Raw genomic sequence first — 12,188 nt, forward strand, 5'->3', positions numbered from 1 at the left:
AGGGTTATAGGGAGAGAAGGTGGGAGAGAGAGGGAGAGAGAGCGAGGGAAGGAGAGGGAGGGTGAGAGAGCAAGAGCGAGGAAATGAGAGAGAAAAAGAAAGAGGGAGAGAAAGGATGAAGAAAGAGAGTGTAAGGGAGACAGAGAAGAGTAAAAACAGGGTGGAAGAGAGAGAGAAGAGGGGAGAGAAGAGAGAGAGGAAAAGAGAGGAGGAATGTAAAGAGAAAGAGAAATAAAACATCCATCAACCTTGAGGTTGGGTGTTTGAGTCTGGTCGACGATAAACCGCATCAGGATGTTGAACTGCTGATCGTACGGAAAGGAATCCCTGAGAACACCAGTGGGGGAGAGAGGGAGAAAAACAAGATGGACGTCAGGGAGCCACAAGGCAAATAGGAAAGACAAGAAAAGCCTATCACTGAGGTCCTCTTAGGAGTTTGTGGACAAAAAACAACAGTTTCCTTCAAGGTTGGCTTAAATATTACACATTCAAGTTACATATTCTAGACACATTGGTCTTTTGTCTGATTTATTTTCTCGACATCATTTCATTGCACCCATGGTGTAAGTGTGTGTGTGTGTGTACACATGCATGTGTGCGTGCGTAAGTGTGTGTGTGTGTGTGTGTGTGTATATTTAAGTGAGTGTGTGTGCGTGCGTATATTTAAGTGAGTGTGTGTGTGTGTGTGTGTGTGTGCGTGCGTATATTTAAGTGAGTGTGTGTGTGTGTGCATGCGTATATTTAAGTGAGTGTGTGTGTGTGTGTGTGTGTGTGTGTGTGTGTGTGTATGTGTGTGTGTGTGTGTGCGTATATTTAAGTGAGTGTGTGTGTGTGTGTGTGCGTGCGTATATTTAAGTGAGTGTGTGTGTGTGTGTGCGTGCGTATATTTAAGTGAGTGTGTGTGTGTGTGTGTGTGCAGACCTGGTGACGTCAAGGGCCTTCTGGACCTTGGCCTGGACGGAGCCCAGCAGGTCGGCGCCCATCTTCTTCAGCAGCTGGGTGAGCAGGACGAAGAGCCAGTCCTGCAGGTCCTCACGGTGCAGCGTGATGAAGTCCACCAGTGTCTCCAGGAACATGCTAAACACCTGACACACACACACACAGACTTTATACGGTATCAAGGCTCTATAGATTGTGTAGTATAGTGTCAAATATCAAATATCTTCAGTCAAACTGGTTTTATATAAAAATTACAACTAAACAGGATTAAACAGAACACTTACTCTCTGATGATGTCCATTCACACGCACCCATGGCAGACCATGCAGGGAGAGCAGAAGTGAGTTAGTGCAGTGAAATGACCACTCTGTGTGTAATAATGAGTGTGTATTGCAGGTGTCTCAACCAGTGTGCGTGTGTGTGTGTGTGTGTGTGTGTGTGTGTGTGTGTGTGTGTGTGTGTGTGTGTGTGTGTGCTTACCTTGCTGTGTGGGTCTGCAAACATTCTGGTGAAAATCTCACAGAGCCGCTTCAGCTCTACACGGCTGCGGCCACAAAAGAAAAAGGTAATTTCTTATTAAATTCAACTCCGTGTCAAAGATAATTCCATACTTAATTGAAATTCAATCCTATTTTCAATGTAATGACTTCTGTAACTGGATCTAAGGGTTGTAACTTAATGCAATGACTACCAATGGGAGCAGGAGCACGAGATCTGGTAGTAACTGATCTGATAACGGGCCTAAAAAGTGTTCTACAGGTTCATAAGAGTTCTGACTAAATTCTGTCAAAGACCAGGATGGTGAGAGCATGAGTGGCAAGCATGTGGCCACCTGAGGATAATCTGGTTCCAAAGTAATATAGAACAGGTCTGATGAGTGATGTTCTAAGGGTGCTAAACGCACTCTGCTAAAGAACCGTTGTGTGGTTCTGACCTGAGGATAATCCGGTTTTGATGTAACAGAAAAGATCTGATAAGTGTTGTCCTAAGGGTTCTAAATACACTCTGCTGTAGTACGGTTCTGTTGGTCTGACCTGAGGATGCGCTGGCTCTTGAGCAGGTTCTGCAGGCCCAGCAGGCCCTCCTTCCTCTCCGACCAGTTGGAGCTGGCGCAGTGGTTCAGCACCTCGGCCACGTCCTCCGTCTGGCGCATGTAGTGCGGCATGCCGCCGTTCCGTGAGCCGTACGAACGCTCCGAGCAAGCGCTCGACGCGTCGCTGTTGGCGTCGTCGTCGGAGTAGATCCCCGGCGACTCGTACCGACGCCGCATCGGCCTCCGCTAGGGTGTGGGGAAAGGGCAGAAAAGGGAGGAGAGAGAGAAGACGGGACACAGAGAGAGAGAGAGAGAGAAAGAAAGACGGAAAGAAGAGAGGATACAGAGAGATGACAGGAGGAAGAGGGCATACAAAAAGATAAGACAAGAAACAGAGAGAGAGAGAAGGGGTAGAGAGAGAGAAAGAAAGAAAGAAAGAAAGGAGAGAAAGAGAGAGAGAGAGGGAAACACAGAGAGATTGGAAATGAGTGACCATCTCCAGCTAACCGTCAACTAGGACACACAAAATCTACAAGCACCAGTCACATCCATGCAGCTACGCTACTGGGGGTAGGGGTCAATCAGTTTACTGGAGGAGGAGGAGGAGGAGGAGGAGGAGGAGGAGGAGGAGGAGGAGGCATGCAGTGTCTTTGAGTAGATATGGAGCTCTCAGAGGAACAGGATGGAGTATCGATAATGAAACAGGATGGTCATTGGTGGATGGAGTATTGATGATCAAACTGGATGCTCATTGGTGGATGGTGATGGTCCACATGGCTGAGGTGAATTATCACTTCATGAAATTATAGTGTGTGTACTGATAGAGGATGAGTCTCTTTCCTTGGGAAGAAGTCAATAGTATTTGAAATGTTAATTAATAAATGTTAATGGCCGCTGTTAACGGCATATATTGTAGCACTACTGTGAATGACAGCATGGCTTCTGATTAAATGTGTGTGTGTGTGTGTGTCATCAGAGCTGGTTAAAGTGAGGGGGGAGGAGCTTGATCAGGGTTGGTCTATGCATGTGTGTATGAATCCCTGCGGCGTTTTCCTGTGGGTTTGCATGAGTAGGAGTTTGCGTTTGAGGGAGTGTGAACAGCGGGAGTGGTTTTGTAAACAACTACCTTATTCCTGGAGTCGCCTAAAAGCTGAGAGGGTTAAAGAGGAACCAAGGAGGGAAGAGTACAAGACATTACTTCTCAAAGGTCTCAGTTCAGAATCACAGCACACACACACACACACACACACACACACACACACACACACACACGTCTGGATTTCCAGTGTTCCACGTTTTTGATTCATTTGAATTCATTCAATTTCACATTACATCAGTATTAATTCACATTTGACACAGTGTACTGGTCCTGTTTTTGGATAACTTCTCAGTAACTGACAAGCCTATTTGCTCCAACATGGCAATATCTAAAAAATCTAATTACATCTCAAATCCCTTTTAAGACATTTTCATTTAAATAACACTAAGCAACATGAAACAGGGGGATATCAAATATGTGTGTGTGACTGAAGGGCTCAACATGCTTCTGCGTCAACTCCACGGCACTCCTACGGCGTCGTGACCATTTTATGGTTCTGCGTCGGGTTGCTTTGCATTGCGGGGCATTTCACCGCCATAACGCTCGGTGTCGCCTGTGTTTGCGTCGCCCACCACCGAAACAAGACTGTAGCCTATGACTGAAACGGTAGCCTACTCACAGAGAATGTAAACGGGCTCTGCTACTCAGAATGGCAAACCCCATAGACTGTCGTGTAAAAATATTAATCTAATTTGTTTGCCATTTTTTCTTGCTTAGATTTTGTACAAAGTATCGAGAAATAGACACAGTAAACAAGCAAATAAGTCTGAGGTTATTTGCAAGATGTCTGCCAGTCAGTTTAAGTTATGTTAGGAGGCGAACTTTAGCACAACTGCCCACAAAGTACTGCTTGTTGGCGAAGTGCTAATTTCAAAACCATACTAACATATAAACACTTTACAAACGGAAAACCCCGTCATTGTAACCAAAATATGAGTTTATTTGCAAATGTCAGTGAACTAGCTTGTTGCTAATCCCCACAGTAGGCTGCTTGAAACACCGACTATGAACACACAGGGCAAGTTGACCAATCACAGTCCTTGCAGTCTGTGTCGCCTCGACGCAAAGTTACAGTTTTTTGGATGTGCACGTTAAGCTACGGCGGAGGGGTAGGAGAGGGGTTCACGATGACGCAGAGAGGTCTGCGGGGGTACGCCATCGATTCGATGCAGAAGCATAAAATAGGCTTAAGTGTGTGAGTGTGAGTGTGTTCTCACCAGAGCGTCTGCCACAGCCGCCTCCACATCAGTGCCTGTGTTGAGGATGCGCATGGCGTTAACGGAGGCCGAGATCCGAGCCTGGTGGGCCAGGCCAAAGCGGTCTGTCAGGGAAAAACACACACACACACACACCATTAGAGAGGAAGACAAATGCATGAGAGGAGAGGAGAAGTGTGGAAAAAGAGGGAGGGATGGATGGATGAAGAGGAAGTCAGGTAAACGACAAAAGATGAGATGATGCCCATCGTTAAGTCATCATATCTGGCAGAACATTAACGGCACACACACACAGATGTACATTACATGAAGATGGTAGGCATGTCAAAAGGGATTTAACAAATCTTTATACATGGGCTACTTTAAATTAAAACATGCCATTTCACAGCGTTCATTTGCACCACTCGGCAAATTAAAAAATAAAAAAGATGGCAACACATTACAAAAATTGGTTATGAAAATAAAAAGCAGATGACATAATGCCTTTGAAAATAAGAACAATTCAATATGGACCAAATTAAACATTTTCATCAAAAAAGTTAATGTAATAATACGGTATGCAAGCTGACAAAATAACTCCCTTAAATTCAGACATGAGCAAAAAATGATAAAGATTTGCAAAAAGTATACTTAAAAAAAAGAACAGAACCATTTGCAACAACACTAAAAAGAAGGAAAAGGGGCATCCGAGACAAAAACCTCACAATTCACCAGATGCATAAAGAGGTGCTTAACATTTTTTGTTTTCTAAATATATTTACCTTTCTTAACTGTACTTTATTTTCACAAAACTGAATTCCTGCTGGACACCTGCCAGTGGGTTTAAGACTAGCTGTGAAAGTGTCTGTTTGAGGCTACAGGCTTGACGTTACCCAGCATTTGGGAAGTGTGAGGTTTTTAAATCTCTGGCGCCCTCTTGTGGCTGGATGAGGCGTTACAGCACCGGGCACGCAAAGCGCCGTGGATGAGAAGGGTCACCTGAGTAGCCGAGTGGGTCGGCCGCTGTGAGCGCGCTCGTGGAGCGGGAGTGACGCCGTGACACTGAGGACGGGGTGTGGCAGCGGGAAACAGTCAGGGGAAGGGTCAACACAAACACAAACACACACACAGATCGCATTCTACCTGCAGGTTTGTTTTACCTGAGGGTCTACATTAACAATCAAGATCATATTCAGTCTTTCTTAGTTTTAGCCACATATCTTTAAGCCATAGTTTTCCTAACTGATCGTTGCTTCACAGCATCAACCCAAACATCCCCTCAGTAGACTGCTCTCTGTAGATAGACTCCCTATTACAGTTCACATTAGCATTTTGCACTGACTACAGACAGCCGACTTAAAATTCCACTTATTCAACCCACCAGTACGGAGACAGAAACAAAGCTTAGTTTGTATGGAGAGGTTTCGGAACTGTTAGAGGACAACTATCAGAGGCTTCAGGTTAGTTTTAGGGTGAGGTAAGGGTAAGGTTAAGAGGTCACAGGTGCATTGTGGGTAGTGGGCTTGGTGTGGCCGTACTCACCCAGCGGGGTGAAGCCACGGGCGGGGCTGGTGTCACGGCTGCTCTCGCGACTCGTGTCACGACTGCAGCCCTGACTCGCACTGGGCCGCGGGATACGACTCACCCGCACTGACGCACACACACACACACACACACAAAGGTGAACAAAGAGTAGACACACAGACACGCACGCACCAGACACACACACACACACACACACACACACACACACACACACACACATCAACAAGTAGAGACAGACAGACAGACAGACAGGCACACAGGAAAAAGAAAAAAGAGAAAAAGAGAGAAAGATGTGATGCATTTGATGCTCTTAGAGCAGGAACAAGAGGACGGGGGTTAGTCAGGTCAGTGCAGAACAGAACAGTAGAACAGAATAGAACAATAGAACAGAATAGAACAGTGCAGAATAGAACAGCACACAGGTAGGGGAGAGGAGGAAGTCACAGACAGGTCCAGACACCTGAGGACAATCCGGCCAAAACAAACACTTCAATACAAACATAAAACACCTTAATTCACTAATATAAACCATTACCCTGACAACACACGATTGTCAAAAAATGAAAACCTTCACATGTAAATATTCTCCATGCTCCAAAATAAATCTTCAGATCAGAAATAAAACACATAGTTTGCCATGCAAGGCTCTCTCTCAGTCTTGCTCTGGTATAGTACGGAACCCAAAACCTGTGTGGTCGAGGGTCAATTTCAACAACAGACAGACACTTATAACATTTTCAAAAAACATTTTTTATAAGTCCAAAAAACTGATCAGCGTGGTGTGTGTGTGTGTGTGTGTGTGTGTGTGTGTGTGTGTGTGTGTGTGTGTGTGTGTGTGTGTGTGTGTGTGTGTGTGTCCTTACCCGAGCTGGAGCGTGTGGGGCTGGTCTCGCGGCTGCAGCCCTGGCTGCGGGGGATGCGGCTGCGCCTGCCGTCCGACGGCGTTGCGGTTCCCGTGGGACGAGGGATACGCCCGTATGTGTGACCGAGCAGCTTACCGGGGGAGCTGGAACGACTGCCCGCTACACACACACACACACACACACACACACAAACACACGGGCAGAAAGAGTGTGTGAGGCAGACATAAAAAGACACGACAGCGACTGACCTGCACATATTAAAATCAAATTCACATCCACTGGACAAAACGGTTGATTTTGAAGAAGTTCTTGCAGATTAGCCAGCAAAGCTAGGTGGCAGAGAAATTACAAGGTCATAAGCCCCAATATACTTTTAAAATAACTAATCTCAATTCACAATTCAAGTAATTTGGAAAAGTCTGATGGGGCAATAGTAAAAGTACTGTATGCATTAACTGTTCATTTAGCAATAAACGTTAATTTGCCATAACTTACTATAGCGTACACATGGGTGCTATAGTAATCAATGTCTGCAATAAAACAATGTAAATTCACCAATACATTTCCGAACAAATATGCAGTTATATCAATTTGCCATTATTTGATATACTGTATGAGGGCCACTCAACCCATTCACCTTTTGTGCACAGTAAACCTCATTGATCGGAGTTTTAAAGCATTTCTCAGGTCAAAAATTACACCGAGTGACTAATGTCTAAAACAGAACTCAACGCTGACAAGCTGAAAGCAAAAAAACAAGACAAAACCGTGGCCCATCTGAGGGTGAAAAACAAAGCAACACAAGAAGCCATCGCACCACAGTACTACACTGAACACAACAGAGAGTGCAGCCACACACACACACACACACACACACACACACACACACACACAGGTGAACCAGGAGCAGTCATGCAAGGGTGGATTAAACAACCATCTGCAGGCTATTGGAGCAATGACAGCACATGCTGATTCCCTCTCAGGAGAGTGGATAAGGAAGACTGATTCTGATTGGCTGGGGCTAGGCTTACCACTGCCTGTGGGGTTAGCAGATCTGGATCCTTGTTTTTAAAAGAGAGAATAGAGAGAACGAGAGAGAGAGAAAGAGCAGGATGCAAGACAGCGAAAGGAGGCATCCAGTTACCAGAGATGTGAAACACTACATTATCCAGCATGCATTGAATCATGACATCACCATGCGCGCAGATGTTACAAGAACCATAACATCTGTTCTGATGATGTTTGGAATCCTAATAAAACCAGGGGTGGAGAAGGTAAATTCCAACTTCAGACACTTCCAAGTCCTAACAAGATTCACACAGCTGACTCTCACCCCGATGTCTATCTCTGTGCTGTGATGGCAACAAGCCAAAAACAGACGGCAGCCTCAAGCATCGGCTGAGGGCTTTGAACTGTCTGACGTGTTGGATTTTCCACTCTTGGGGTTATGATGCCAATATCAGTGAGAGAGACAGATGTAGGATGAGCACTAATAAGATGCAACAGAAGTAGAGACGAGAGAACACTTCATTATAGTGCGATAAGAACGGCATCTAACTTTTTACTATTTATTAATACCTTGTGTTGTCCTTGTGTCCTCTTTTTTCTTTTCTCATACACTAATTGGTCCCCTAATTTTGTTGTTTGCTCTTCTTACAATGACAATACTTATATAATAATTCTAATGATAAGATGCAAGTAGGGTTGGAGGGGAAAAAAAAAAATCACCGCTTCATTACTAAAAGTTATCAAGATTCATTATGGTCGGAACATTTCCCCAATTTACCATTTCAAAATACGCAAAGTAGTTTGTTATAACTACTGCTACACTACGAACAAAACAGATTCCATATAGTTGCCTTCACAGTCCAGTATATGGCACTGAAAGTCACTTTTGAACAACTACACGATAAACTACACATCGGCTTTTGTAAGCTTCTTCTCACGCGAGTCGATTGTAAATTCCTATTACGTTTTGTCTCTTAATAATACTGTGCCCATTACAATTCCATCACAGCTGAAGGAGCATGACATTTCACTGCAGGCGTTGAATTGGAAGAATGATGAGGGTAATTTTTCTTGTTGAGAGGGGAGGATAACATCTGATATTTTGACACTGATTTATCTGCCAAATCCTGACTACCACAGCAGGGAATCTAAAAAAAAAATCTGTCAAAACACATTTTCTTCACGCAACACTATGATAGCTGAAACTATCATTTCAGTATCTGTGGTAGACAAAACATGCATCTGTCACAATGCACAACTTCCCATGGGTGTAAAACCCCTCCTCCAAAACTCAAGCACCATACATCTGCATCCCAATGACTGAGCTCCTTCACACTTTGTTAGTACATCACAGTGTTACACACAAATCTGAAAGAACATTTAGATGATATTCTAGTGTCGATCGTTCAGTGTAACAGTATTGCTGACACCTAAGTAGATGTGTCAGTATGGCACAGAGCCTGTCTGGAGTGGATACTCACGCTGAGACTGAGACACCACTTTAGCTCGACTGCGCCCCCTGCTGTCTGTGGCTGGGGTGACACTTCCTGCTGTGCTGCCAGCACTTGGTCTCCTGGTACGTACACGACCTAAGAATGGAGAGAGAGAGAGAGAGAGAGAGAGGAGGAGGACAACAACGAGGAAGGGGGGAATAAGAAAAGGAAGAGGAGAGAAGAGGATGATGAAGAAACAGAAGAGGAAGAGTGAGGAGGAGAAGGAGGAGGAGAAGAAGGAGGAGGAGCAGGAGGGTAAAGAGAAGGAGCGGAGCAGGAGAAGAAAGGAGAGAGAACAAGAGATATCCAGAGATACAAGAGGACAAAAGGGACCAGAAGACGAGAGGATAGAGAGAGACCAAAGGAGGAGAGGATAGAGAGACCAAAGGAGGAGAGGATAGAGACCAAAGAAAGAAAGGATAGAAAGTGATGGGAGACAGAGAGAGATTGGTTACATCAGCACATCAAACCAGATACACATGCTGTACTTAAGTCCACACATAGGTCACAGTGCAGATGCTGCTCATATGAGTTTAGTAGTGCATTAGGAGCACCAGCTGGGCCTCAAATCTCTACTGGCCTGGTGCAGTGACAGGCACGGCGTACACAAGGGCTGACTTGTGACCAGGACTGTCCATTCTCAACAAAACACACACGTCAACACACAACGTCACCACCACAGGTGATATCCCAGAAAACAACTGATGCTGCCGTCCCCTCAAACATTGTAAATATTTATACGCCAAAAACCTGCGTTTACTGAGGCCAATACAATGCTTGGTGATCTGTATGACGTTAAGCTCATAACATGTGTTGTAAAATGAGCAAAACTTCAGACATCATAAATATCTTCATTGAATTTAGTCAGTCATTTGTGCAATTCCTTTACTTCAAGTGTTGTGCAATTCCTTTCCTTTATATATATACACACTTACCTTATATTCCTTTATTCTCAAATATATACCAAGCATATATTCCTTTACATTTTCATACATATACTTAGCATATATTCCTCTATATTTTCAAATATATACCAAGCATATATTCCTCTATATTTTCAAATATATACCTAGCATATATTCCTTTATATTTCCATACATATACCTAGCATATATTATATATTCCCTTGTCATTCCTTTATATTGCCCCTAGTGATTAATCACATTAGAGGTCGTAAGGTCAGGACAGGGTAGAGGAGAGGAGAGGAGTACAGACCACAGCAACAGCAAACACACTGGATACCATGCAGACATGGACCATGCAGGCCTCCACTCAGTGCAGTGCAGTACAGTACAGTACAGTACAGTGCATTACATTTCAGTATGTTACCGTATGGCCACAATACAGCACAGAGAACAGGAAGGGTGAGAGGACGCGAGTGGAGGGGATTATATACATATATATAATATTGGGGTGTTGGGGGGGAGAGAAAACCGTGAGACTTACACACATATTAAAAAAGAACACACACACACACACACACACACAAATACAGCCTTACCCTCCACTTTACCAGGGGTACCGCCATCTTGGGGCACAAGATTTTAGGAGGAAGAGAGGCAGAGGCAGAGGTGGGGGTGGGGTGGGGTGGGGTGGGGTCAGGGGGGTAATCACAACAAGAGATTAGAGATCAAGAGAGCCTCGGACTTCAGCTACATGAAGCAGGAGGAAAGTGGCGTGTTTGGGGGGAGGGTTAAAAGCACAGAGGACGCTTATAAGAGCTGGTCAGGCATTAAGAGAAGCTTTGCAGCATTAAAAGGAGTATGTTGGTCAGCTGTAAGTCTATGAGGTTAAAGGTAGAGGTAAAAATGTTGGTGTGAGTGGGGTAAGATTGTTATAGTTATATAGTTATAGTTTTAGTTATAGAGTTATAGTATTTTGCAGATGCTTTTGTCCTTAGCGACTCCTTGGTGAGTGTGTTGAGAAACTGGAGAGACAGACAGTAGGGATATCTCAGGATCTGACTGGTACCATTCCCAGAGGTCATCTGCACTCTACCACTGAACTCAGGGAGCAGGGGGGGGGGGGGGGGGGGGGGTTCTCTCAAAAGTGCTTCCCGAAATACACAGTGTGTACAAAATAACCAACAGAGGATTGAGGAGCCATAGAGTAGTACTTATTTTTTCCTGAGCGTGTGTGTGTTTGTGTTTTCTTTTCGTTCATATATCTGTCTGTGTGCGTGTGTGTGCATGCGTGTGTGTGTCAGGAGATTGGAGGTTGGTACCAAGGGGGGACATACTGTAGGATAACACTGGCAGAGCTAGGCAGGGTAGCATATACTACTTGTTTTGAGTGTGTTGGGTGAGTGAGTGTGTTTGTGTGTTGGGATAGATTGCATGTGTGGCATGCAAATTGGTGTGTGTGTGTGTGTGTGTGTGTGTGTGTGTGTGTGTTGGGGTAGAGTGTACCCAGGGAGGCATAGGAGCTGGGAGGCAATATGTGTGTGTGTGCTTTGTAAGTGTGTATGTTGGGGTAGAGTGTATGTGTGTGTGTGTGTTAGTGTGTGTGTGTGTGAGTGTTAGGGGAGAGTGTACCTAGGGAGGCGTAGGAGCCGGGGGGCAGTGCGTTGGCAGAACTGAAGGGGGCAGCACTGGGCACTGAGGGCATGCGAGACTTGGCACTGGCTGCGGCATTCACATCGATGTCGCTACGGGAACGTTGCAGGGAGGAGGAGCCTGGAGTCGCTCGCGAAGGAACCGCCTTCACAGCTGAAAGATACACGTATGCGCACACACACACACACACACACACACGCACACGCACACGCACACGCACACGCACAAACACACACATGATTAGAGTATGCACATTAACAACATACACATACAAGACGCATTCTTTTGATTTACATTTTTACCCTAATATATTAATAGATGTCAATGTTGCCAGAACACCAATCTGCTGTGATTGGGTAGCATCACAGATCTTCAGTCTGCGGTGATTGGCCATTCCCTACTATTAAACAGTACAAAATGTCAAGCCTCTAACAAACCCAAGAAATGGGGAAGTAAA

General features: G+C 44.9%; 1 protein-coding gene across 28 annotated transcripts in view; it reads right to left on the bottom strand.

The window, feature by feature from the left end:
• The window catches only part of LOC121699069 (CLIP-associating protein 1-B-like), a 68,649-nt gene that overhangs the window by 14,195 nt on the left and 42,266 nt on the right, over positions 1 to 12,188 (bottom strand). For 6 of the 28 annotated variants that reach the window (XM_042081687.1, XM_042081681.1, XM_042081689.1 and 3 more), the window contains 14 exons: positions 11,711 to 11,884; positions 10,678 to 10,704; positions 9,165 to 9,272; positions 7,707 to 7,736; positions 6,676 to 6,834; positions 5,810 to 5,917; positions 5,267 to 5,329; positions 4,289 to 4,392; positions 3,099 to 3,122; positions 1,974 to 2,218; positions 1,420 to 1,483; positions 1,224 to 1,226; positions 922 to 1,085; positions 249 to 327 (listed from right to left, as the gene is read on the bottom strand). In XM_042081687.1, the coding sequence (XP_041937621.1) occupies positions 249 to 327; positions 922 to 1,085; positions 1,224 to 1,226; positions 1,420 to 1,483; positions 1,974 to 2,218; positions 3,099 to 3,122; positions 4,289 to 4,392; positions 5,267 to 5,329; positions 5,810 to 5,917; positions 6,676 to 6,834; positions 7,707 to 7,736; positions 9,165 to 9,272; positions 10,678 to 10,704; positions 11,711 to 11,884 (1,352 nt within the window). The remainder of the gene's footprint in view (positions 1 to 248; positions 328 to 921; positions 1,086 to 1,223; positions 1,227 to 1,419; positions 1,484 to 1,973; positions 2,219 to 3,098; positions 3,123 to 4,288; positions 4,393 to 5,266; positions 5,330 to 5,809; positions 5,918 to 6,675; positions 6,835 to 7,706; positions 7,737 to 9,164; positions 9,273 to 10,677; positions 10,705 to 11,710; positions 11,885 to 12,188) is intronic. The other 22 variants (XM_042081696.1, XM_042081693.1, XM_042081707.1 and 19 more) reach the window with 14 other exon arrangements.

The sequence above is a fragment of the Alosa sapidissima genome, chromosome 23 (genome assembly GCF_018492685.1).
Source record: "Alosa sapidissima isolate fAloSap1 chromosome 23, fAloSap1.pri, whole genome shotgun sequence".
NCBI classification, from domain to species: Eukaryota; Metazoa; Chordata; class Actinopteri; order Clupeiformes; family Clupeidae; genus Alosa; species Alosa sapidissima.